The 27,262-nt window shown below is 26.0% G+C and overlaps 3 protein-coding genes across 3 annotated transcripts; 1 reads left to right on the top strand and 2 right to left on the bottom strand.

Moving 5' to 3' along the window:
• Positions 1-13,862: 13,862 nt before the first annotated feature.
• LOC128960920 (MAP kinase-activated protein kinase 2-like) lies at positions 13,863-19,566 on the bottom strand. Its single transcript, XM_054307087.1, has 6 exons — positions 19,100-19,566; positions 15,565-15,704; positions 15,185-15,496; positions 14,890-15,050; positions 14,721-14,806; positions 13,863-14,323 (listed from the first exon to the last, which is right to left on the bottom strand). The coding sequence occupies exons 1-6, from the start codon at positions 19,277-19,279 to the stop codon at positions 14,120-14,122; spliced, it is 1,083 nt and encodes a 360-aa protein (XP_054163062.1). The 5' UTR covers positions 19,280-19,566; the 3' UTR covers positions 13,863-14,119.
• A 1,481-nt stretch (positions 19,567-21,047) lies between these two features.
• LOC128960894 (fibulin-1-like) lies at positions 21,048-25,356 on the bottom strand. The gene is made up of 8 exons (XM_054307059.1): positions 25,237-25,356; positions 24,738-25,169; positions 24,360-24,671; positions 23,037-23,644; positions 22,483-22,966; positions 21,868-22,413; positions 21,661-21,790; positions 21,048-21,579 (listed from the first exon to the last, which is right to left on the bottom strand). The coding sequence occupies exons 1-8, from the start codon at positions 25,343-25,345 to the stop codon at positions 21,156-21,158; spliced, it is 3,045 nt and encodes a 1,014-aa protein (XP_054163034.1). The 5' UTR covers positions 25,346-25,356; the 3' UTR covers positions 21,048-21,155.
• A 992-nt stretch (positions 25,357-26,348) lies between these two features.
• LOC128961171 (uncharacterized) lies at positions 26,349-27,117 on the top strand. The gene is made up of 2 exons (XM_054307377.1): positions 26,349-26,571; positions 26,645-27,117. Exons 1-2 carry the CDS (start codon positions 26,463-26,465, stop codon positions 27,115-27,117), a joined length of 582 nt encoding a protein of 193 aa, XP_054163352.1. The 5' UTR covers positions 26,349-26,462.
• Positions 27,118-27,262: the final 145 nt, after the last annotated feature.

Here is a 27,262-nt window from a genome sequence, read left to right as displayed (position 1 = left end):
TAATGTATAAATTAAATTAAGTCAAAACTACTAATTGTTAATCAATGGCTTGTGTCGATCGGTGAGGTCTTTAACCATTTCAATAGCAATCCCACACATAATTTAGGGCTAAAACTGTTGTCACAAACAAATGAGTTGTCTTTTTCTCACATAAATCTGAAATTCTTATTCAGTTGTTGTGAGACTTTTGGCTCTCAATCAGGCATTAGTTCCAAAGATTATGTGTTTTTATCTTTAAATACATTTCTATCTAATAATTCTTAACCAAAAAAAAATAAATGATCAATAATTTAGAGCACAGGAATCAAGGGTTTTATGTCATTAGCAGATAACACAACATTGTGTTTATGACATACCTCTTAATGTATTCAAAACTATTGCTTAAGTATATATATATATCAGTCATCACAACAAAAATCTATTAAATGCTAATCGAAAAAAATGCGGTAATTATCATAAAAATAGTTTAGTTATATATATATATTTATGTGTATATTTGGATACAAATGATTGTTAAGAAAGAATTATTTATTATAATAATAATAATATTTGTTAGAAAAAGCAATAAATAAAATTACTTTAGTGAAGACAAATATTATTAGAATAGTAACAAATAATATTATGGTTTACTTTAAATATAATGTCTTATCATTTATTTGTTGAAATGTAAAATATTGGCAAAAATTATATACATTATAATACCGGCTACCGATTTGATACTAATATTTATACGAACGAAATGTCAAATATTTAATGCAATGTACAGTAATTGCTTTTTTAAAGGTATGAGATATTAGGAAAAATAACCATTCAATTGCAAGATTGGTTATTAAATGATAGCTTAAATAATAATAAAATTTAATGTCAATTGAAAAATATATTTATTATCATTTTTTTGTAAGTAATTTGTGACAAAACGAAAAAATTATTTTTAATAAACTAAATGTATTAGTAATACACATGTGAAATAATATTTAAGGGCATTCAATGTTATTATGTCTAACAATGAAAAAAAAGTTTACCAATGATAACAAAATTGTGTGCAATTTAATAACAAAATGTTATCAAAAGCCGACAATACTCGCAACATTGCATGACTCCCAGTGCACACACACACACACACACACAGTATGTACTAAAGAGTTAGCACAGTTGGCTACAACACTATACCTGTGAACTAACTGACAGCTTCAACAAAAATTAGGACTACTTTTAGAAAAGAAAATGCAATTTATTTAACAAACACTACTAATACTACTATTGTATAGTATATAAGCATATATTATAATAATAAGTTATATAATCATCCAGTTTTTACACCATTGATTGCCATTTGTTATTATTTTATTAAATGCTCGTAATATAGCCCCCAAAAATAGTTTTTAAAAAACTGTTTAATATATATTTAATGTTTATGATATGTTGTTACAGTTTTATTTAATAATATTTCGGTTATTGGACAATAAATCAAATTTTTTCCAGTAGAAAAAAATAAAGTTTGTAATAAGATTTAATAAAAATAAAAACAACAAAGTTTTACGCTTTTACTGAATTTAGTAGAAAAACAGCAAATAAAAAAACAAATAAAAACATATATGAAAAAACACAGACAAACAAATGTTGTTGACCCGCCCTAAAGGGTAATATGCCATTAGTTATATAATAGTTATTATATTATATATTAGGCAATTGGCCGGTATTTGGCGCTCATATATGTATAAATATAATGTAATTTCAAGAATTTTAAGCACAAGTCGACTAATTTAATGTTCAAACCTAATGTCAAAGTGAGACCAAATAGACGGCATATCATATATAAAGCTATCATTTTTACTGTATAATGTTATATATGTATATATAGAGGACAGGTAGTTTTCTCTATCAAGTCATATACATGAGTGACTTTTAATGATTGTGTATACTGTTGTTGTTGCAAATCGCTGCCAATGGTTGTGTTGCGCTACCAGTGCTGCTGCCACTCAACCGTCAATTCCTGCTTTTTCGCCCAAACAGTATAACGTGTGGGACTGAACATACCTGTGCCTCAGCTGCTGTTGAAGCTCTCACTTGAGTTAGTCTGAAGTAAACCGTAAGGCAAGCACTTGACTGCAATAGTCATAAGGACTACAGAATTTGTGTTTTTATTATATTATATATTCATTATCTTTATGTATATAATATAATAGTAATGATAATAATAATAATAATATAAAAAGTTGTTTAAATTGTAATAAAAATGTGTTAAATAAGGAAAAGATATCCATTACTATCATCAATGGATAATAGTTTCGTTTTAAAAGAATATTTGAAATTTTTTATTGATTTTTATTTAATTCAGTGTTTTTATATTCAATAGACTTTCAATGATTGGCAAATGTTTCCAATAATTTATTTTTATTTCTATAAATATATATATTTGCGTTGCATTTAATGCCAAATATAAGTTAAAATTTAATACAAAAAGTGTATATAATTTTCTTTAAGTGAGTCTAAAACAGATTTTTTTTAGCAAAAAAATAAAAAGAAAGTATAATATTTGAATTACAATTTTGTATTATTGTATATGTTTTGTAGACATATAAAAATAAATAAAAAAAACTTGAAAGTTATTGTTATTATTATTTACAGCATATATTTGTGAACTCGTTTATTATATTTTATAAAAAAATGTTTTTTTAATTTTGTTTTTCTTAAATACAGTATATAAACAGTGTATATAATTTTTTATAGTGTATATAAATGCTCCAATTTTATAACAATTTGACATATTTTATAAAATTTCATAGCATTTAATGAAATGTTTATTATTATAAAATAATAATAATTTTTATTTGTTTTTTTCCTCAAATCAAAGAAATGCTTTTCATCGAAATTGTCGACAACTTATTGTCTCAATTATCAGTCAATTGTTTGACAGCTAATAATAATACGGACAATAATAATCATAATAATGTAATACAATGAATGTCAACAATACTGTACCTACAAATAAATTCACTACAAATAAACTACCGGTGCTCAACGTTTATTTTTGTTATTGCAATTTAGCAAATTGAATAAATGCTAGATTTCACCAGTAATTTCTAATATATATACACAGTATATATACTGTATATATATTTTTAAAAACTAATGTATCATATAATTAAATTGTGATTTTCATGTGTAATTCAATTTAATAATAACATTGCAATAAATAGTAACTCAACAAAAATTTCCGGCGATGTCTAACAAAAGGCAAATGTATTGTTGATTTGAGATAATCGCTGTATAAAAGAAGAGTCCGTTTATCTAACTATTCAATGATTTTTTAAAAAAGATTATATTTATAAAGTAAGACAAGTAATTGGTTTGTGTGAAGACACCCAACAAATTGGTTCATTTAATGCCTACCGATCCACGACTTCCTCACTGCCAGAGACTCCCTTCAAGTGAATCCTAAGATTAAGGAGAGGGAGAGAGAGAGAGAGAGAGAGCTACCAATACATATGACAATTGGCAAATCAAGTAGTTTTCAATACCAACAGTGATTATTATTATTATTATTATTTATGAATAACAATATTTGACAAGAAATATAAAGAAACATAAAAATAAATTATAACACAAATCCTAATATTTATACAATTTATATGAATAAACTGAGTGTGAAATTTAGGTTTAGTTGAATGTCTCGTTACATAAAATGTTGTGCCATTTCTATACCATTGAAACACTGTTTTTAATGTTTATATTTAGTTATCCTATCGTCACTAAACAGTTGACAATAATTAGTACAAACAATACAAATATCACTAATAATGGCAATGATAGCGAAAGTGAGCGCACAGTTAGCACAACATCGACGACTTCACCGGAGATATCGGTGGTGTCCGACAATAAGACACAAAGTCGAACTAATAGTGACGGTAGCGGCGATCTGACTGCCAGTGCTTCCCAATCGATCAATTGGTTTAAATCAGCGGCCAATGATCACAATAGTGTCAAACCTAACAGTGCCTTCAATAGTGAACTAACAAATGAGACAAAAGCCGAGACAAATCCAAATTCTAGTGTTGCACTCAATCGGCTTTTAAATGTCTTCAAAAAATCTAACCGACGAGAGGACAGTGATCTGGGATTACCGCCAGATATAGCGCACGAGTATATCGATGCCGTAAATCCGCCGAAATTTCAAATCCCTGTTCAATACACTATTTCAACACCATATTCAAAATCTCATTATATAACATCATCGATAGCACCGTTACCTCCATATGAGCACCGCATACACGCCGGTAGTTCTGTGGTTAAAACAAAAGCCAATTTAACACAACTATTAAAGTCAAACAATTTGGAAATAAGCAGAAATTCAGTCGATTTGGCGACACTTCTTAAAGCAGAATTAGACGCCAAAAATGCTGAATTGGATCAAACAAAATCATATACAGCGGCGCCCAACTTGTTTGCACTGTTACCCAGTCCTGTCGTAACTAACAATCCATTTTTGGACAATAACTATAAGTCGCCAAATCGTTACAAATCAACTACTATGAGACCACCACCCGATACGTCCGCAAGCGATAGCACTAACTATCACTCAAACCCTACAAATATGGGACAGTTTCTCTTTAGTGAAGGTATGCCATCGATACGTCTAAATGTGCCGTCAGATAAGCAAACTATTGCCATCACTACACCAAACAGTATTAGCCTTATATCGACATCGATGGCCAACAATGTCTATGTGCTAAAGTCAAGTACAACTGCTCGTCCAATACAATACACTAAAATGAAGATCAGGACAATGAGCACGAGTAGCACTAACAGACCAAAGTCATCAACAATCAGAACTACAAGACCATCAACAACAACAACTACTACAACTCCATCCACAACAACAACTACTACTACTACCACAACATCTACAACAACAAAGAGACCAACATATCATCAATCGTCGTCATCGTCTTCTATAGCAATTAGTAGTCATAATAAAAACAATAAAAGTCAAGACTGGTCTTCAAGAGTGAACTACGAGACCAATGATTTGAACGATTCGGAAAGTTATTCACCGGGAGGTCATAGAGCTGAGACTGGCTTTCAACCACAAGAATCGTTTGCTAACAATAACCCTGTGCTGAGAACCAGTAACAAGAAAACAGTTCCACAAGAGGACTATACCACGGAAGGCATTAGCAATAAGACTGAATTAAATGATTTGGATTACGCCGACAATTTAGCCCTCAACCCAAACTATACGTCTCCTGATGGTTATGGCGACTATCCCGGTGCCAATTACCGCTTGACCACTGAACGATTGGCCTATATATTGATCGGCTCGTGCTGTGCGCTCTCCGTTTTGTGTCTTATTGTGGTCGCAATGTCTGTTCGCTGTCGTGATATGTGCGATGAGTACAGGTCGTGGAAAAAAGCCGAAAAGGCAGCCCTTCGGTGGCAACGACATCAGTACCGATTGCAACATCACCAACAAGATCTGTCCCGCTATTTCCGCACATCGGTTGAGCCCAACCCGGAGTCTGGCAACAGCCGGCCAAATGGTAATCCGGTTGCAGTGCCGGCACCGCTATTCGGTCCAACCTGTTGTCACTGTATCAGCTGTTCATCTTCATGGTTGTTCAGGGATGCCAACAAAGCGGGCCGTGACTGGTGCTGCCAACGGGGTTACTATCATCCGGCGCCGAGAGGTAAGTTACCCTTTGGTGCCGCGTCCAGTGTCAACACATTTATGCCACGATTTGCCAATCCAACCAACAACCCAAACAATTGTTGCGGCGACGACCACGAAGGGGATACCGATTCGTTGAATACAAGCGATCTTATGGACAACCATCACGGCGGTCGACATCAACATCCGGGCAATTGTCCCGTTTCAGTCAACAACCAAACGGCGCAAACTTCTCGACAACAGTTGAGACGTATTGCACAACCAAACGGTAACCACAATTGGTTGCATTCATCGGAAATGGTCGACGAATTGCACAAAAAGCACAGTAATATCAATAATGTAAACAATGGTAATCACAATAACAACTTCAGAGCCCGTAATAGACAGATAGCTAACGAAAATATTGTTGTCTGGAATAATAGCAACGATGAGAGACTCATCTAAAATCATTGTCCCATCAGAACCGGGATGTCATCAGTAATATATTACTATATCTGTGCCTATATTATATGCCACACACATAGTATCGTTGTTTTTTTTAAATATATTACATACTGTACTACTAGTAGAGGTATATTGTAATTAATATATCTAATAAATATATATTATTTGTTTAATAATTATAATTATTAATGAAAAATATTGTTATTATATTTGGGCCGTTTTTTTAAATACATTATTTTTAATTTTTACTATGTATTTATATAGTGCCATAAATTTTTCTTCTATATCCATATATTATAAAATTAACACGTTTTTATCATTTATAAAAAATAAAATTTGTATAATATCTAATTAAACTAAAGTGTATCAAAAAAAAGTATTAAATAAATTTTACGTTAAATTTTATGAGTTAATGTCATATTTTGTTTTTTTTAATAATAAAATAAATTCAACTTATTAATGATATTAATTAATTAATTGGTTTTTATCGACAAATTATCGCGTTTTAAATAAAAATAAAAATTGCTGTTAAATTTGACATTTATTGGATATATATTTTGCACACTTTTAAATCATTTTGTAAATTATATACTCGTTGATGATTAATGGTAATCAATAGCCTATTTATTTACTAATAGTATATGTAAGTATTTGAGAAAATAAAAAAATAAACTTAAAAACAAATTTTTAAATCACATACTATTGAAAAAAATCTTAATTAAACTAATATTTTATGTAAATATTATCCAAATTGAGTTTGAATTTAATAATTATAATAAACTGTTTGACTAACAAAACAAAACAAAACAAAAAAACAATTATAATAACCATTTTCGTTGATGTTATCTAAAATATCATTTTCTAAAAATACTTTTTAAAATATAACAAACAAATTAATTATTATATGGACATCAGTCGGAAAAAATAAATAAATAAAAAATATTTGCAGTTTTATATATTTTATGTGTTTCAAAGCGTAAACAAATGTATTGACAAAATTGAAATTTATTCATAAAACTTAGCATACATTTTATACATGTATTTATTATTTCTCAATGTTATATTTATACATATTTAACCTAAAAATAATATGAAATACATTTTTATCATAATATTATATTAATACTAATAAATATATAAATAATTAAATGCCTAAATTATAATATATTTTTTCAAAATAATAATATTTGTTTTATTATTTATATATTGTTAAAATAGATATATTAATATACATATATTAAATAATTTTCATATCTAAAATTAAACCATCAAAAAAACAATTTAATATACACAATAAAATTGTTATGATTTATTATGTTTTATTTTAATAGTGCAATATTATAAATTATAATTATAAAATAATAGTGTATTATATATAGTATACATAGTAGTGTAATATAATTCATTGTGTATATAAAATAATTTTTGTTTTTGTTAAAGTTTTTTTTAAAGAAATCATTATATTAAATAATTTAAAGTTAATTAATCAAATAGTTGATAAATATTTTTGTTGTTTTCATTGTTAAATTTATAGATTATATATTTGTTTATATAATACATTATATACTGTATATATGAATATATATTAACAAAAAATGTATATACAGTACTATATAAATAAATAAATATTTATATAAAAATAATAATATTTAACAAAAAAAATCACAAATAATAATATTTATAAATAAACGTTACAGATAAACAGTATATTTATTTTTAGCTATAAATATTATATTATTTAACATTTAAAAAAATACAATTAGAATTAAAATATAATAAATTACAGTATCAAATAAAAATTTATATGTATTTACACAAAAATACAAACATATTGTATTTTATTATTATTATAGTTTATAAATACTAAAATTATATTCAAATTTACTAATGTCAAAAAAATTTTCACTTAAATTTTTACTCTAATAATATTATACTGCATAATAATGATATTATAGTTAATGTCGATTAAAATTAAATATTTTAAATATACAGTATTATGCAATCGTACTATATTTGAGATATATTATAACTTATAATACATTATTATAAGTATTGTAAATTAATGATATATTTTAAAACAATTATTTTAAATGGTTTACGGATTTCTATTTTAAATAAATTGTAATATATTTAAAAAATAACAAAATATAAACTATATTAATAAAAACATCAAACATTAAACTATTAAGCAAATTGTTATTTTTTATTTACATATTTTTATATCTGTTATTTGCTGTGTATCAGCTTAATTGAAAACAAAAATATTATTTTAAACTAATTGAACTCTTAAATAAATTTACAGATTGTTTTTAAATGGTATATAATTGGTTTTATTGTTTGCTTTTAAAAATATATATATAAATATATAAAACTATACTCTATTGCGGTACAATTTTTTYATCAATAATAGGCAATCTTTAAATAAATATCGTGAATAATTTTTATAGTTGATTAAATTGTTGCATGATAACGTTTTTCAATATTTTTAATACCATAATATTTAATTGCTTATATCATTAAATAAATAAATACAACTAAATATATATATATATATATACTGTACAGCATATAATATTGAATAACAAAATAACAAAACACAAAAAGGCTTTTATTGTCAAATAAATAGAAAATATATAAATGTGTTATTATATCAGGAAATCAGTTGTTATAACAAAAAATAAAATCATTAATTGTTTTAAATACTTAATATAATATGATATATAAATCTATTTATTATTGAAACACAGGTTAGTATATAATAGTTATCATTTTAAGTCTCTATAAGTGTTTATTCAATTGCAAACACAAGTACTGTACAGTATATATATCATTATATATATATAAAACAAAGTTGAGATGAAATAAATTTTTTGGTGACCTTTCCTTTAGGGGGTTGGACTGACTATACCCTAACAAAAAACACAAACTAACAAAACATTGAAAATCATTGAATATCCCATTAATACTGTATATTATTGTTGAAAGAAACAAACAAAAAAATACTTTAGACACAAACACAAAATTACTTGTTTATTGTGTGGTAAAAATTTGTGGTAAAATAAAGACAAAAAAAATCCATATATTTTTCTTTATTGAAAAAATAACAATAAATAAATATCTACTGTATATATATAACTATTTGGGAGATTTTTTGAAAAATACATTTTTTTGTATGGAATAATATTTTTAATAAATGACTTTGAAAAAAATTTCAAAATTAATTATATTATATGAAATATTATATAGTATACTGTAATAGTACTGTAGATAAAACAAACAAAAAAATAAACGATAAATTAATTGACTGACACTTTTGTTTAAAATGTTTAAAAATTATTAATTAACTTAATTTATATTTTTTAAACAGAAAGGTGTCAAATAAAAATATGAAATAATAAAATAAATAAATAAAGTTATTGTATATAACATAGATATTTATAAATTAGACAATATATGTGTATTATTATTATTATTGATAAATTGATTGAATTAACGAAGCGAATCAAATACTGTAGTTATGAAATACGGATTTTTTTTCAAATATTTAATAAAAAAATCAGTTTTTATTATTAATAATAACTGTATATTGAATTCTTTATTTATTGTATATTAGGGAAAATGATGACAACATATTTTGAACAAAAAAAAATTATATCAAATTTTAAAGATACGGATAATACAACTCAACGAAAAATTTGTGATCCGATTTGTTGTGTGGTTTTCGATAACAACTCTAACAAACATATGGTTTATACGGAAAATACCGGAAAAATCAATAGATATCTCTGTTGAGAGTCAAGAAAAATATTTATAAATAAATATATAAATTTAATAATAATAATAAAATTGATTGTTAGCTATACTAAAAAACAGACAAAAAAATGTGGTGAAATATTTGGTATAAAAATAATAAAATCAAACTTTAACTCTTAAAATATTTTGAACGACAAAAAAATCAAATAAAATAGAAAATACTTTACCGGATATATTAAATATTTACAGTAAAACTAAAACTTATATTTATAGTCTAATAACATTATAATAATGATTTATAATAAATGATATTATTTTTATTTTTAGACAAATGTTGACAAAAATTTCTCTTTTTTATATTATAACGATAGTAATAGTAAATAATAATACAGTAATATTAATATTACTACTAACTTATTATTATATTAATCTATTTTTAGTTTCTCTAATAACAAAAATATAAGTTATAAAATATTATTACTTTTTTAATAAGATTTATTTTTTTAAAAGAAAACTTTTGAGAGTATAAAATCAATTAAAAAAATTTTAATTAATTTTTTTGTTGTTTCCAATAATCTATTAAATATTATCACGACTTTTGTCATATCTATGTTATTTATATATATATATTTATATAACTTATAACGTTATACTAGTATTTGTTTTATTATTAAGAAATTATAATTTTCACAAATATAATATTTTTATTTAATCCGTTTCAAATTTTCAGTGCAAAATGATAATAGTAATACAGTAGTACTAATAATAATAATAAACATAAATGATTTTAATCTACTTATGATATAACTGTACTTATTTTTTAAAAAACAAAATTATACTTTTGTTTAATCAGTTATTTTTGGATAAACTGTGCTATAAATTACCATTAGATCCAAATGCATTATACTGTATCACATTTACTGTAAATATAATATTATAATACAATGTTATATAAGCGTAAACATGTGGACAAATTAAATTATAATTGAATTTCATTTTTCATATTTTTTATATTCAAATATAAACTAAAAAACTAACTTATTGTACCATTTATACGGAAATTATAATTTTATTTATATCAATATAAATAATATATRTATATTATAATAATATTAGCCATTAAAGCGTGTTTTAATTTTTGATAATAATAAAATAATTATGCATTTTATGCATTTAATATAAAAAAAAGCAATACTTTTTTAAAAAATAAATATTATTAATGTATTATTAATAATTTTATTTTTTATAATTTTTGACAATAATACAAACAACAAAAATATAGATTTCTAATCTATCGATAATAATACTGTTATAATTTCCTTAAATATAGTAATAATAATTAATTATTTGTTATGCATATTAATTAAAGTGAAAATAATGATATAATAGTGTCAAATAAAAACAACAATATTATAATAATAATAAATTAAAAATAAAGGCAATGACTTTTTCGTAATTAAAATCTCGATTTTTTGCTAATAATTTGTTAAGCTATTTATTAAGTGTTAAGTGAAAATAGTAATGATAAAATTAGATTAGTCATAAAAATAATTATTAATTTATTATATTTTTATTACAGTATTATTAATTATAATAATTTAAACTATCTAAACTATATAATTTATACATGTATCTACAGTAATATTATTATTAAAAATTCATTAATAATGATAACATTAGTTTTTTACAGACCAAACAATTATATATTGTTCACTAATAAAAAAAATTCAATGACACAATAGGTGTCAATTAGTTAGTTTTATATATTATTTTTTATTTTCGTTTAACAATGTTTGGGTGAATCCAATAATAAAATATATATGAATTTAATTGATTGACACATACAGTGTGTGTGTGTGTGTGTGTGTGTGTGTGTGTGTGTGTGTGTGTGTGTGTGTGTATCTACAGCTATGATTGTTAAAGACTTTATAATCAGCAGCACTGGTAAGTAAACAAATAGACCGTTAAACTGACTGACATTAACACTTAAGATATATACCAAATGGTTTGTACTGTATATTCGTATACTAGTTTAGAAATTTGGCCCATTTTTTAGTATATTATATTATTTTTTTAAAACCGAAAATATTCAGCTTAAATAATAAAAGGCATTATAAATATATTTTGAATATATTGCATATACAATATATATAGATATATATTTAAAATAAATATTTTGTTTGCTAAACAATATTTGTTGTTATAATTTCGATACAGTTATATAATAATATATAAGTAAGTGTTTGCGTAATACAGTATTTCGTAAAAAAAACATTTTTTGTAAAAAAATAAAGATCCATCAAATTATGTTATAATTTTGCAAAAAAAATGTTTTTTACTGTTATTGTTATTGTATAGTTGACACTTTAAATATTATAATTTTACTCAAACAAAATTATTATTATTATTACTATTATTATTATACTATAAATTCATTGTCAATTGTAATTGACAAAAAAAAAACAGAAATAATTGTTTTGCTAAATGCATTGAAATTAAGTAAACAGTTATTTATGCAATTATACATAAATACAAATGTTTTTATAAGTTATTATAACGATTTATATGAGTTGAGATTTAAAAAAATGATTAAAATTAAAAGATAATAACGATATAAAATAAAATTTTAAAAAATACAATATATTCATAAAAAACCAACATTCAATTAAAATTAATTAAAATATTAAAATTTAAGTAAACAATTAGCATATAAAGTGCACTTTTAATGGCAGTTGTCTCGGCTATTGAGTGCAAAAAACTCATACTTTTTTAATATTTGAATACAAATATGTATTTTATTAGTAATGTTTTGTACTGTATTTACAATAGTCTTGTCAAACAATTATTATTATTATATTTAATATTATAATTTAGATGTCATCAACAATAACATGTCATAATAAAATGTAATGATGACTTAATTTTAATAAAGTTTTAAAATTATAGCCGGGTAATGGTTACAAACAATTACAAATAAATAAGTTATGATAATAATTATAATAAAGTTTAGACCATCTGCTAGTTTATTGTATATTTAATAATAAAAAAATAATAATAATAATAAAGAGCAATACACTCACTCATCAATTCATAAAAGTTTAGTTTTAAGTTTTATTTTCCTGTAATGCAAAAGACATTTATGACATTATGAGGAGAAAAATTTCATACAATGAATGCAAAAATTATTATTATTATTCATAAATTCATAATCATTTGTAATTATTATTCAGTATAACGTTGAAAAATTATTATTGCAATAATTCAATTTTGTTGTGAAATAATTGTATCATTTTTAGTGCAAAAACACAATACAATGACACTTGACTTAGAAAAAAATTGCTATTCATGTTAATCATTCATCATTGTATTAAATATATAATTAATTTTAACTTAAATCATTATTAAATTATACAATTGTATCTAAATTATCAAGCAACAATACTATTCGAGGTATATTAGGTTAAATTTATAAGTAATATTAATATTATTGTCTAATCAGATAAGCTATTTATTATTTATTTAGTTTTAAAAATTATTATTATTATTATTATTAAATAAATAATTAAAAATATACTTTAAATATTGATACAAAATAAATAATAGCATTAATATTTATATATGAAATCAATCATTTTTATTATTGTTTCATAACTTTATTCATGGATTTTATTTATTTATTTAAATAAATTCTCTATATTTAATGTAATATATTTAGTGCTATCAATACAATGATTTATTTATTTATATAAATATTTTCAGAAAATATATAAATTTTATTATTATTATTAAAATTGTTATAATTAGTAATCATTGAGTGATGAACTCTCAAATGAAAGACTGCATAGATAACTGATTATACAATATTTTATATGTTAACTAAACTATTTAAATGATAAAATTGCTAAATAATTATTGATATATTTAATTAAAGAAAAAATAAAATATGTTTTTTTTGCCAAATAAAAACACTTTTAATGTCAATGATTGCCAATTAACATAAAAAACATAATTTCATTGCTATAAACAAACAAAAAAAACGGCACTGATTTTTGGACTATTATTACTATTAGCTTTAATCGTATAATACAAAAGCTGAACTAACATAACATTACATAAGATAAAACATCACTTCTTTGTTATATTAGATTTAATAGCATATAATTAAGTAATAAAAAATAGACATCAAAGAGGTGACGGTTAAACAAGTGATGGGCAGTCAGACAGTCAGTCAGTTCTATGAATATGTTGTTGTTTTTAACGTTTGCTTTTGATTTTTCTCTTTTCTAATAATCTATTATTACTGGTCTCTAAATTTTTAAGAGTCATTTGGTCCTCGAAGTCGACTCTCATCGTACGTAAGGCTTGAGTCATCTCTTCCTGTACTTCAGGCCATTGTTCCTGATCTTCGCGAAGAACACGAACTGAATGGAGCGGCGTTTGTGGGACTTCAGCGTAACGCTGTTTATATGGTAATTGACATCCAATCAAATCAAACAAATAAAATATTTTTTATTATTGTTAATCGTAATAACATTATCCATAATAATAGTAATAAAAACTGTCTTTAATAGACTGCTATTTGGCGGTAATCATAGAGATTTCGCACAACAGGTATAGCCATAAATCAATTAAATATATATCTAACAGTTCTGGTAATTCATATAATTGTAGGCTTAACTAAACTAATCATCACTACTGGTATTTTTATTAAAATTAGAGGCATTGGTATGTAATAGTAAATATTTATTTAATAATTTAATTTAAACTAAAAATAGTCTTACAAATTAAAAACAACCAATTATTATAACACTATTACCGGTAAATAATTAAATCTAATTATATGTGCAATACTTACAGCAATCCAATTATGTTTCATCACTTGTTCAATGGTTAATCTCTGTACCGGATCTGTCTTTAATAAGCCTTTAATCAGATCTTTAGCTATAATGAAAAAATAAAGGAAAACATTAATTAATAAAACAAATTAAATCAATCACTTGTAACCCCTAACAAAAAATACATACCATCTCTGGAAACATGCCTCCACTCTGGATCAGGAAAGTCATACTGACCGGCTCTGATACGTTTCTTCATACCCGGAGATATAGCTAAACCGTGATTACTATAGAAAGGCGGATATCCACACAATAGGATATACATAATTACACCCAACGACCACAAGTCACTGAAAATTTAAGAAATATTTTGAAAACAAATTATTATTTAATTATCGTAAGTATTCATAAGTGTATATTTCACTATTAAAAATCATTTATACAATGCTTTTATCAATCAATCAACAAACAAATGGTTAATTACCAGCTTTTATCATATTTTTCAGGCCCTAAAACTTCGGGCGCCACATAATATGGTGTATAACAAGGCGTTTGTAATGACAATTGATTTGAGGTCTCTTTGGCAAAACCAAAGTCTGTTAGTTTTAGTACACCTGTATTATCGCTTCGGGTATACAATAGGTTTTCTGGTTTAATATCTCTGTGAGCGATATCTTTGGAGTGAAGATATTGTATGGCACGGCATATATCGTGCATTATTTCTGCCGCTTCTCTCTCTGTAAATGCATTTTCGGCTCTCTCTTGGATTCGTTGAAAAAGTTCTCCGCCTTCCATACTGTCCATAAAAAACAAATTAATTACATAATTATTACTACATATAATACAATTATCAACAAAACCAACCATTCCATGACAACAAGTATACATTTATGTCCTCCATAAGCATTTTCATAGACATCACTGATATTGACGATATGTTTGCAACCACTGGCTCTCCAATGGAGTTCAACTTCACGCCGAGCTTTGGCTGAATCTCGTAAAACCTATGTTTCAGTAAAAATAAAGCAACAAATCATTAGTATATAAATAACAACAACGCATAGAAATATAAAAATAAGTCATCAAAACGTTTCACACATCGACTTAAAATACATTAATATTCATAGAGAATATTCTGTTTCGAAATTCCTGTCAAAAATGCCTTATATAATGACACTAATCTCCTAAAAACACCCAAAAATTGCTATAATTATCCCATAGTTTTTGAAAATATATAACAACAAAATCTTGTGATAATACTAATATAAAGTTAATGCACTTAAAAACTAATATATTACATAATAAATTACAATTTTAAAAACTTTCACTACGTTATGTAACTAAAAAAATAAAAAATATTTATAAAAAAATACATACATGTATATAAATCAATAAACTCTATTTAATAAATATTATCTAATATAAACTCAAATAACATTATATAAATATGAAAGTAACTTAAAACTGCAAATTCACGCAATATTTGAGCCAAAAACTAATAATAGATTGACTGAAGAAAATATTATGTGTAGAAAAAAATTGTAAATATAAATAAATGTTTCTTATAAATAAAGAAATATATATTTTTTAAAATTTCAAACAAATAAATATTAGACAAATTCAACAAAAAAAAACATTATCAAATAATAGGCCAGAAATAAAAATAAAAAACAACAAAAAGATTGGGCAATAATAAATGACATGATTTTTATGAAATAGGTTTCACTTTTATCACAACAACCATACAAACTATTTTCATGAGAAACACAACTGTTTTTAGTCATCATAATAATAGTAGTCATCCATAATATTTATGACGAAATTGTTTGTTACTTCAATGTAAACCTCAATTTAATATCATCTGATATAACTCGTGTTACTTATTTTTAATACATATTATGTTGACAGTTGTTATTATAGTTTAATTTTGTTATAATATATAACAAATCTACAAATACATATTTTTAATATATATAATTTTTAATAATATTCAATCATTATAACTGTTTTGAGAAAAATTAAAACAATCAAATAGGATATTAGATAGTTTAGAATATTTTCAATAAAACAATACAAAATAAGAAATATTGATACATTTAATTGTGTAATAAATTAACAGGAATTCCTCTAAATAAGTATAAGTATATTAAAAATAATGAGATAACATTTTTTCAATATAAATAATATCACAAATAATAAATATGTTAGACATTTATTGGTCTAAAGTATAGACTATACAATATGTTATAATTAAATTGTAATTTATGTTCAATTGTTTATTAATTTAATATATATTAAAAGTCTACTACATTATGAAATAATCAAAATAAAAAACTATTTATAAATGCACTTAAAGTTGGGTTTCATCTCTTATTTCAATTTATTTCAAACCCACAGTACGGCACTAAAAATGATATCAATTGAAATTCAAGGATATCTTTAATTATCTCAATTCATTTGTTGGTTTCATATACAATATGAATGCAAGCATACAAATAAAAAACATAATAAAAACATTACAATTTCGTTAATTTATTTAAATATGATTGTGTATATGTTATCATTGAATATGAAAAAATAGGTAAAATCATGTTTAATACAATGCATATACACCTATATATTTTATACAATAGAAATAAAATAAAATGATAAATTTAAATTAATAAATAGATGACAATAAACAGATTATATAAATATAGACAACAAATTTTCTTTATATTTCAATAAAGTTTCTAAATTATTAACATGACATCATACAAGTTTTAAATAATAATAATACAAATAATACTAACTGTTCAAAAACAGGGTTATACTGGAAATTACAGATCAAAACACATTTATGCAACTAAAAAAAGTTTTCAATAAAATTTCCATTTTCATGCAATTCATCATAACTACCAAATTATATATATATATATTAGCAAAACAATTTTGGTATATAAAAATTAATCTTAACTAATAATAGATATTATTTATCTAATATAAAATAAAATTAGATACAAAGCGATGGGTATATGTTTGCACAATACAAACAATTTATTGGATACTTTAGCACATACTTGAAAATTGCTCTCAAACTATAATATTTATATTAAAAAAGTAATAAAAATATTATTTTTAAAAAAATAATAATATCACTTTTCAAATATCACACAACATTTACTTTCCCTTACAATAATAACTTTACTTAATTTTACGATAAATTTTTTACTGTCGATCGTAATGTCATTTACTTATGCGATGATTGATTGATTCTAACGATACATTTAACGACAAAAAATACTAAAATTTCATTATTTTTTGTTTTTTAACGTATGATTGGTTGTTTTATAAATAATTCATTATTTAGAAAAAATTATAAATTCAATAATTTTTTTCAAGGAAAATCAACTTAAAATAAAAATAATAAAAAAATATGAGTAAAAAAGGTTATAAATACTATTGACTTTTTGATAGTTTGCAATGATATTAGATTAATATCACATTAATTATTAAACTAAACATTTAATATTAGTGTCTCTCTATTGGCAAATAGATTAATAATAATCATAAAATAATACAATAAAAAACTATATCTATAATATATTATACTGTATTATACCTTTATGTAGACAATGTTATTATTTTAAATTGCATTTCAGGATAAATACTAGTTTTTATAACATTTAAAGGAAATCACTTAATGTTAATGAATATTACAAACAATGCTTTCGATGAAAATGCAATAATAATTATCAAAACCCTATGACTAATACTATGAGTAAACACATGTCATTATTGTTATTATTTTTATATTAAATATAAGTTATTATTATTATATCAATACCTTTTATTTTGACACTAAACCTTAAGGTTAACATTTTTTAATGATAATATAAACAGGTATATACTGTATATAGTTGTTTTCAGGGATTACTATTTATTACAGTATTAATTAAATATATTGTATAGTATAAATAAATACAAAAAATATTTTATTTTAATTGTGTTTCATTTAATCACTTATCTTATTATTGTTTTTTTTGCAGTCAAACAATTACATAAAAAACAGTATTCATATATCAATTAAATATTAATTAAATTAATAATATAACCATAAAATTATTAAAAAAAAAACAAAATGAAAGCTTAAGAGGAAAGTGATTCAAGTATTTACAGTATATATTACAAGAAAAAAAGTAACACTTTTTTCAGTACAAAAACAAACAAATAAACAAAAAGTTAAAATATATGTATGACTTAAGATTCAATTGAATACATAATTTAATTTTATTGTCTCGAAAAATACAAACATTAAATCAATGATTCAAATGTACGGTCAATGGCTTTTCGGGTAAAAAGACAGGACTTTAGGATATATGGATACAACTGATGAAGACATTGATGAATGTGAACATACCTTCAGTGCATACTTTTGTCCATTAGCTTTGCTGAAGCACTCGACAACCTTACCATTGATGCCCAAACCCAACACCTTATCGCTGATACGGTAGTCGTTGATAATGGGGTGTCCTTTGGCCTTAAGGCCGGTCGACGACGGCTTTGTCGACGATATACTATCGGTGAGCGACTTAAACATCGCGGGAACAGTTGGTTCACAACAACAACAAAAACTTGAGTATAAAACACTGTTTTTTGTTAATAATAACAATATTAGTATTAAACAAATATTTTCACCTTTTGTTTCAAATCTAAACACAAACTAAATAATACTTTTTTGATTTGTAATCAATATTTATGACAAAAACAAAACGTTTGTTTGAATTTTTTTAAATGAATTTTATTGAATGACTGCTATTATTGAAGTCTATGTTATAATTAATACATGTATTGAATGAATGACTTGTTTTTTAAATTACTYATTCAAACTAAACTCTGCATTACTTTTGTTAAATTATTATTATTATTATTATTACAGTAAAAGTCTAATACTGTAGTATTGCCTATCGTTTTAGTGACGAAACCATTGTATGACAGTTACGTCACTAACATATATAATGTGTTCAGTGCTGCCAATCCATACACGACGTACACATTACGACAGTTGATGACTACATACAGTGTATGCAATAGTAATCAACAATTATAATAGAGTGTTTGGGGGGGAGAGAAACAATCATACAGTTTTTATTTATTTTTTTTTAAAAAAGGGATTTGATTAATTTATATAAAATATAACGATATATAGTGATGGGACTATTTTTTGTGAATATTTGTCTATTCAATGATTGCACAATCAATATGACACCAATTATGAAATATGTACTAGAGACTGAAAACTGACCTGATTTTTCAGGTCAGGTCAGGTCAGGTAAAAGTTAGGGCTCAGGTCAGGTCAGGTACGGGTCCGAACACCAAAATTTTTTGGTCAGGTCATACAGTTTTTTTTTCATTATTTAAACGACAATTATTAAAAATATGACAATCAAACACAAAATTTATTAAATTATTATTTATGAAATATTTGTATTTGATTAATTTATATAAAATATAACGATATATAGTGATGGGACTATTTAAAAAAAATAAAAATATTTGTCTATTCAATGATTGCACAATCAATATGACACCAATTATGAAATATGTACTGTTTGTATGCATAATAGTATTGTAATTGAACTGAAACACGCACTGCCAAACATATTCTCAATTACTGTATATATTTATGTTTGTTTTTCAACTAGATCAATTTTTTATGTACTCAAAAATAAAATAAAATAAAATTGCAGCAAACAGTACATTTTATTTTGGATTTTTCCCCCTTTAATTTTTATTAGTTTATTAAGTTTATCAAGATATTGACAAGGTACATTTTGTGTGTGTGTGTGTGTGTGTGTAATGTTACTGTAGAATTGCTATATAAAATTATATAATATTATACTCTAGGTACATTTATTAGATTAGAAAATTATATATGTTAAGTATAAATAATTTATATTTGATAATAATATATATTTATGTATATTTCACTAAAAATTTAGCAATAATTTAATTAACAAATAGATTTAAATTCAATATTTATATCATTTATAGAAAATATTCTCTTTTTATAACTTAATTACATTTTTTAAATAACTGCCGACTATTTTATGGGTCAATCTATTGTCTGAAATCCCTATAATTTATAAGGGATAACACAGTAATACTATTAGTTACTTACGACTGCAATATACTGTATAAACTAAAATTGAACCAAAAATTCATATTAAAATAAAATGTTTAACAATAAATTCAATTAGTTTTTAATCTATTGGTGCAACAAATGTGTAAATGCTTTAAAACTCATTTTATGTTTTACATTAAGATTACAATGAATTAAGAATCTAGTTGATATTAAATTGAGCATGATAGGTTTATTGTCAATTGTTATAAAAATACAGTCACTTAAAAAATATATATCATATGAATAGTAAAATTTGAATAAAATGTGTTATTTATAAGTTTAGAAATAATGTTTAGAAAGTATATTCCGACACAAATATATAGAGTACAGCCATTGATGAGCCGCCATAAGTGCCGCCGTGGTATAGCTTGACCTCCAGTTCCAACACAATATCCTGTGGGCCGATGACCGGCTTCACCAACGATACCATTGCCTCGTTAAACGATGTCCGCCGCAACTGAAAGTTGTCTTCAGTGGCCGCCGGCACACCGTATTTGCCAACCACTGCCGACTTCATGTTGAACTCGAACTGGACAGTTGTTACCGACAGTACTGGGCCTTTCATTGTGAACAGATCGAGATAACCAGTGGATGGGATTGTCATATTGGATGTGAACGTCAAATAGTTGTACGAATAGGCCAATGGTTGGCGCAAGTCTTCAGAAATACATGTAGTGTCGGTACAAATGGCAGTTCCGTGAGTTTTCTTGCACCGACTGTTTTTGTGATAAAAATATGATTTTTAGTATTTGTATGAATCATTAATTATCAGTAATACTGAACAAAAAATGTAATACCTTTTATGTGAGGCATCCCTTTGATAGCCAACCGGACATACAATGCGATTGCATTTATAGTCTCCTTTTGTGTTCAAACACGTCTCGTCTTCACCTCTGCAATGGTTGTTCTCTTCGCACTCATTAATATCTTCACAAATATAGGTGCAAATAAAAATTAATTTTATTATTAGATGAGTTATTAATAAAAGTTTTGATTAGACATACCCTGACATGTCCTCTCATCACTTCCCAATCGATAACCCGAAGGACAAGAGCACTGGAAAGATCCGTGAGTGTTATGACATTTACCGATACATAGATAGAAATTGTTGGACATGTCTTTCTTTTCAAACTCTTCACACTCGTCGATGTCAACACATGTCTTCAAATCGGGTCCCAGTTTATAGCCGGCATCGCACTGGCATTGATATGATCCCCAGGTATTGAAGCATTTATTTGAACAGCGGTGTGAATGTCTGTCGCATTCATTGATATCCGTACAGAATTTACCGGAACCGTCGTTCTCGAAGCCCGGCTTACACTCACACCTGTATGAGCCCAATGTATTGACACAAGTGGACGAGTCTGGTGAACATACAGTCGTGCCATAACGGGTACATTCATTAATGTCTTCGCAATCCCGGTTCTGATTAAGTATATACCCGAGTGGACACTCGCACATATAGTTTCCCGGTCTGTTGCGACATATTTGCATACCTTTGCACTCATGTGTACCTAAAGCGCACTCATCAATGTCCTCACAGGCGTTACCTGTTAATTACAGCATATAAGTGCAATATTGAAGTCAATAAACTATTGGCAACAAAAATAGGTTAATACCGTATTTGGTGAGTTGATAGCCAGGCGTGCAATAGCTGGAACACCGGTAGCTTCCAACTGTGTTAATACATTTTTCATTGATAGCACAGGGAGAGTTGAGACACTCGTTGATATCGACGCACCGGTTGTAAGTATAGTTATATATTTTTCCATCTCTGCACTCATTACTAATGCACGTGCCATCGCTGGCCAGGTGCTGGCTATATGGACACCGAATACGATCACATTTGAATGATCCTTCGGTGTTTCGGCACCGGAAGTCCTGACCGCAGTTATCTGTTCCCAACGAACATTCATTGATGTCCTCACAGAGATCTGTTTCGGCGTTGATTGTATAGCCGGTGCCGCAGTCTTGTACTCTCACACAATGATACGATCCAATAGTATTATCACATCTGAGTGAATTATGACAGGTATGTGTCCCTAATTGGCATTCATTGACATCCTTGCATTCACCCGTCACCGTGTCTTTGATATAACCGGCCTTTTTATTAAAAAACAAAATAAGTTTAGTACACAAATATCTGACTAAATTTACTTAATATGTCCAATACCTGACAGTAACAAACATAACTACCAATAGTATTACGACACGACTGATCCCTACGACAGGGCGTGTATTCTGTTTCACATTCGTTGATGTCTTCACACAACTTTGACCACCGATTGCGGCGGAAACCAACCGGACAGTTGTCTCCATCCGAGTTGGCCGACATCATGGGAGCGCATTCATACCTACCTTCTGTATTAATACAATTATGTGTGGCCAGATTGCACGTGTGTTGACCAATACGACACTCGTCAATATCCTCACACTGATAGGTCAATTTGGAGAATCGATAGCCGTTCTGGCATTTTGTTGGATCAACCGTTGATGTCGACGATATTGTTTCGATCTCATTGTCGCCTATATTATCTGGCAGTTGTTCGCAATAATAGGCGCCCTGAGAGTTGATACAGTTTTCTAATGGTTCCTGACATTGATGATTATTTTCCAGACACTCGTCTATGTCCTGACAGTCTCGGTCTCCACCGGGACCTTTCTTGAATCCCGGTGGACACGTAGTTCCCAACATAATGCACGTGAATGATCCCAACAGGTTCTTACACACGTGTGTCACGCGATTGCAATCATCGGTTTTGGCGAAACACTCGTCAAAGTCTGTTAATTAATTTGTTATGTAATACATATGCTTATAATGCATAATATATTTTTAAGCAAACAATATATAACCATAAATATTAATTCAATTAAATGTTTTTGATATTTGATAACATATCATATGATGCTTATTATAATTAGTCATTGATTATTATCGTTTTTTTTTGAAAAATTTTCCCTCTCCATTTTAGTCACATTTTTATATTATAATTTTTTCAAATTTTAAATTAGCATTTAATATACTAAAAGCACGTATATTAAAAACATATTTGCTTTAATTATTAACTATTAAAAAACATTTAATAAATATATTAATATGAATACTACTATACAGTACAGTATTGATACTTAATATTTTTAATTTTGAAATCTATTAATATAACTAATAACTAATAATAACTTATTAACTATCATAGGCTATGATTCAATGTCAAAATATCATACCTTTTTTTTGCTAAATAATGTTTGCTTAAAATTAAGACAACACATAAAAATTAGTTATATTATTTATATATTATTTGTATGATCAGTAATTTCACTATTTTAAATTTAATGCATTCAATGCTAATAAGAGATTATTAGTATGCTTTTAAAAAAATAGTTATTAACTATATAAAAATTATTGCATTCGTTAAATTTACAGTATAATGATATCTATTTGACAATGCTTATGTAAAAAATAAATAAATTATATATATATTAAATAATGACTGACCTAAACATCGCTTATATTTACTGTTCCACTTATAACCATTAGGACAGGTATGTGATTCTTGTATATGTTGTTGTCTGGCCGTACTGTTTATACACTCAAAAGCTCCCACATTATTGACACATTGTTGTTTACTCAGATCACAGTTATGTGTCTTTTCTTCGCATTCATCGATGTCCACACAGTCTCTGCCATTATTTGCCAATTGATATCCTTTAAAACATGAACATCTTACAGGACCGACATCGGCACCGGGATCGTAGCAATTATGGGCACAGGGAGATGCAGTAGTGTCGCATATGCTAATTGATGCACCTAATTTGTTGAGTGTTTAAAAAAGGCAATTATCTAGTATTTAAAAATCGCATATACTGTATTTACCACTTCTTCTAATGTTTTCGACATTTTGCTGACAGCACTCGTAGTAGACATCCTCATAGGGATATCCCAATCCAAAAGTGCCATGAGCGTTGAATGTACAGGGGAACCGATCATTACGTGCCATTAGACCCAATTTGCACGATAGACAACACTCTTTGGCCGACTCATTGAGCAATGGACTGATGGTATGTCCGGTATTCAATCCACTGCAGTCACCATTTGATCGGGCATATGACTTACCCTCATCGCAGTGTCGGCTCCGGTGCTCTTTGAAACAGCAGATCTCGACCACATGTTCGCACTGTCGACGAAACTCTGAGTTGACCACAAGTCTGTCAAACGATGTGTTACTGTACGCACAGCCACCGGTCGGCATTTGTTTGGCCCGTTTAGTGCCGACATCGCAGCACTTCTCTAATAGGAACTCATAATCTGATGATTAAAAAAATAGTTTTTTTTAATATTATTAGTTWTCTATTAGTTATATTTATAATAATACCGTCATATCTACTGCTGGCAAGAGTTGTGGCAAAATTATTGTTATTAACCAAATATAATGTTAATAATAATATTAATAATGATAAAAACTGTGTGAAATTAAAAGTCATGTTTGCATAGTTTAAATAAAAGTTTTTTATTTAGGAAATGATATTTATTTACTGTTTTAGTTTAATAGAAATAAATAGTAAATACTATTCTATATATTAAATTATTTAAGCAAAACTTTTTTTATCTCAATATTTATGATTAAAAGTATTATTTGTTTACATTTTAATTATATGAGTTAAAACACGCTAACATAGATTATATTTGATGTCCCCATAAAATATGCTATAAATTTAAATGTCAATTTATAATAATATGATAATTATTATTTAAATATCTATTAGCAATTAAACATTGTTAAGAAAAATGATTGATATGGTTATTATCAAAGTCAACAATAATTTATTAAATAATTTGCATCAAGTTTTCTAATGAATTCATAAATAAATTGCTATATTTTAATAGAGTTTATAAACAAATAAATGAAATCAATCTTAAAGGACTTTAAGATAAATAAATAATTTATAGTTATTATGTTTCATAGATAATTATTTGTCATATTTGTCAAGCATTTAAAATTAATTAGAGGCCATGTATTTAAAAATATTTATTATTTTATTTAATAAACAAATACAATTAAAAAAGTTACTATTAAATAAAGCAATTTGTTTTAATAATTTTTTATATTTATAATCTATAGATTCTATATATTGATTATATGGAAAATTATTTTTGAATATCATTAACATTATTAAAATTTGTAATTAACATGTAATAAATATTAAATATGTTTTTAATTAAAAAGTACTAATGATATACAAGTTTGTTATTTAAAATGAATCAAATAAATGATCATGTTGATTCAGCTTAAAAATGCAAATTACAATAAATATAATTTCAATTGAATATGCACTACAAAACAGATTAGTCAAACAATTAATAATGCAAAACATTTTTGAAATCAATTGTTAAGTTCAATATCACATACAGTTTGAAACCTAATTTTTCTGATAGATTAAAAAATACAATAAAAAAATGTTTGCCATTAATTTAATATTTAGTTTTACTTTGATTGTCACTATCATAGCGGTAGTGATCGACTGTAAACCAGTTTACCAGAAGACGACTAATGACTCGAAAAAGTCTGTCCGCTGTTATAGTCCAGAAAAACCTGAGAATATGCCCGAAGAGGTGTTCCGCAAATATAAGATATCCAGTCGTAACCTATCGGAGACCGACAAACGGACATTTTGGGATAAATTTAGTCAGTGGTGGCAAAATGCTTTCGGTATTCATATATTTATTTATTTATTGCTAACTTTTATTTACATAAAGCATATTATCATTTACTAAATTTTTAGCACAAGTCGGCAAATTTGTACAAAAAGTGGTAAAATTTTTTGATAATCTGTTCAAAAACAATAGAAAAACCAATGGACAACAAACTACTACTACTACAGAAGTGCCGCCAACTCCTTCTCAACATAGATACGCGTCAAATGTGGTAATCTGTGTGGAGAAAGACATCGGTGGTCAAGTGGGTCTACAGACTACCAAAATTTATACGATTGATGTGACGACACCTTTTAAGATACAAAATGAATGGGTGACTATAACATCGTCGGCCACAACAACGTCAACAACGACGACGACTACAACAACAACTGAGTCAACAAATGAATCAGAAACCAACAAATATGAGACAATGGATGAACAGTTTAGTACACCTTTTGATCCAAACAGAGAACGAAACCCTGTTATGGTGGGTGTCGGCGACCAAAAGGTACGACACGATAGTCATAGGGATGATCCAACTGTTGTCAAAGCTATCTGAATATTATAAAAATATATAATTAAATTTTTTATTTAGTATATTATGTTAATATTATAATTTAATATATGTTAATAAAATTATTATTATTTACTGTAGGTATTATACTGTTGAATACAGTATATAAAAAATATGTGATTATACAAAA

The sequence above is a fragment of the Oppia nitens genome, unplaced genomic scaffold (assembly GCF_028296485.1).
Source record: "Oppia nitens isolate AA-2021 unplaced genomic scaffold, nextdenovo-longstitch-racon4-pilon3 scaffold5_pilon_pilon_pilon, whole genome shotgun sequence".
In the NCBI taxonomy this organism is placed as follows: Eukaryota; Metazoa; Arthropoda; class Arachnida; order Sarcoptiformes; family Oppiidae; genus Oppia; species Oppia nitens.
The sequence above is the reverse complement of the archived record's forward strand: the minus strand, read 5'-3'. Positions and strand labels throughout refer to the sequence as shown.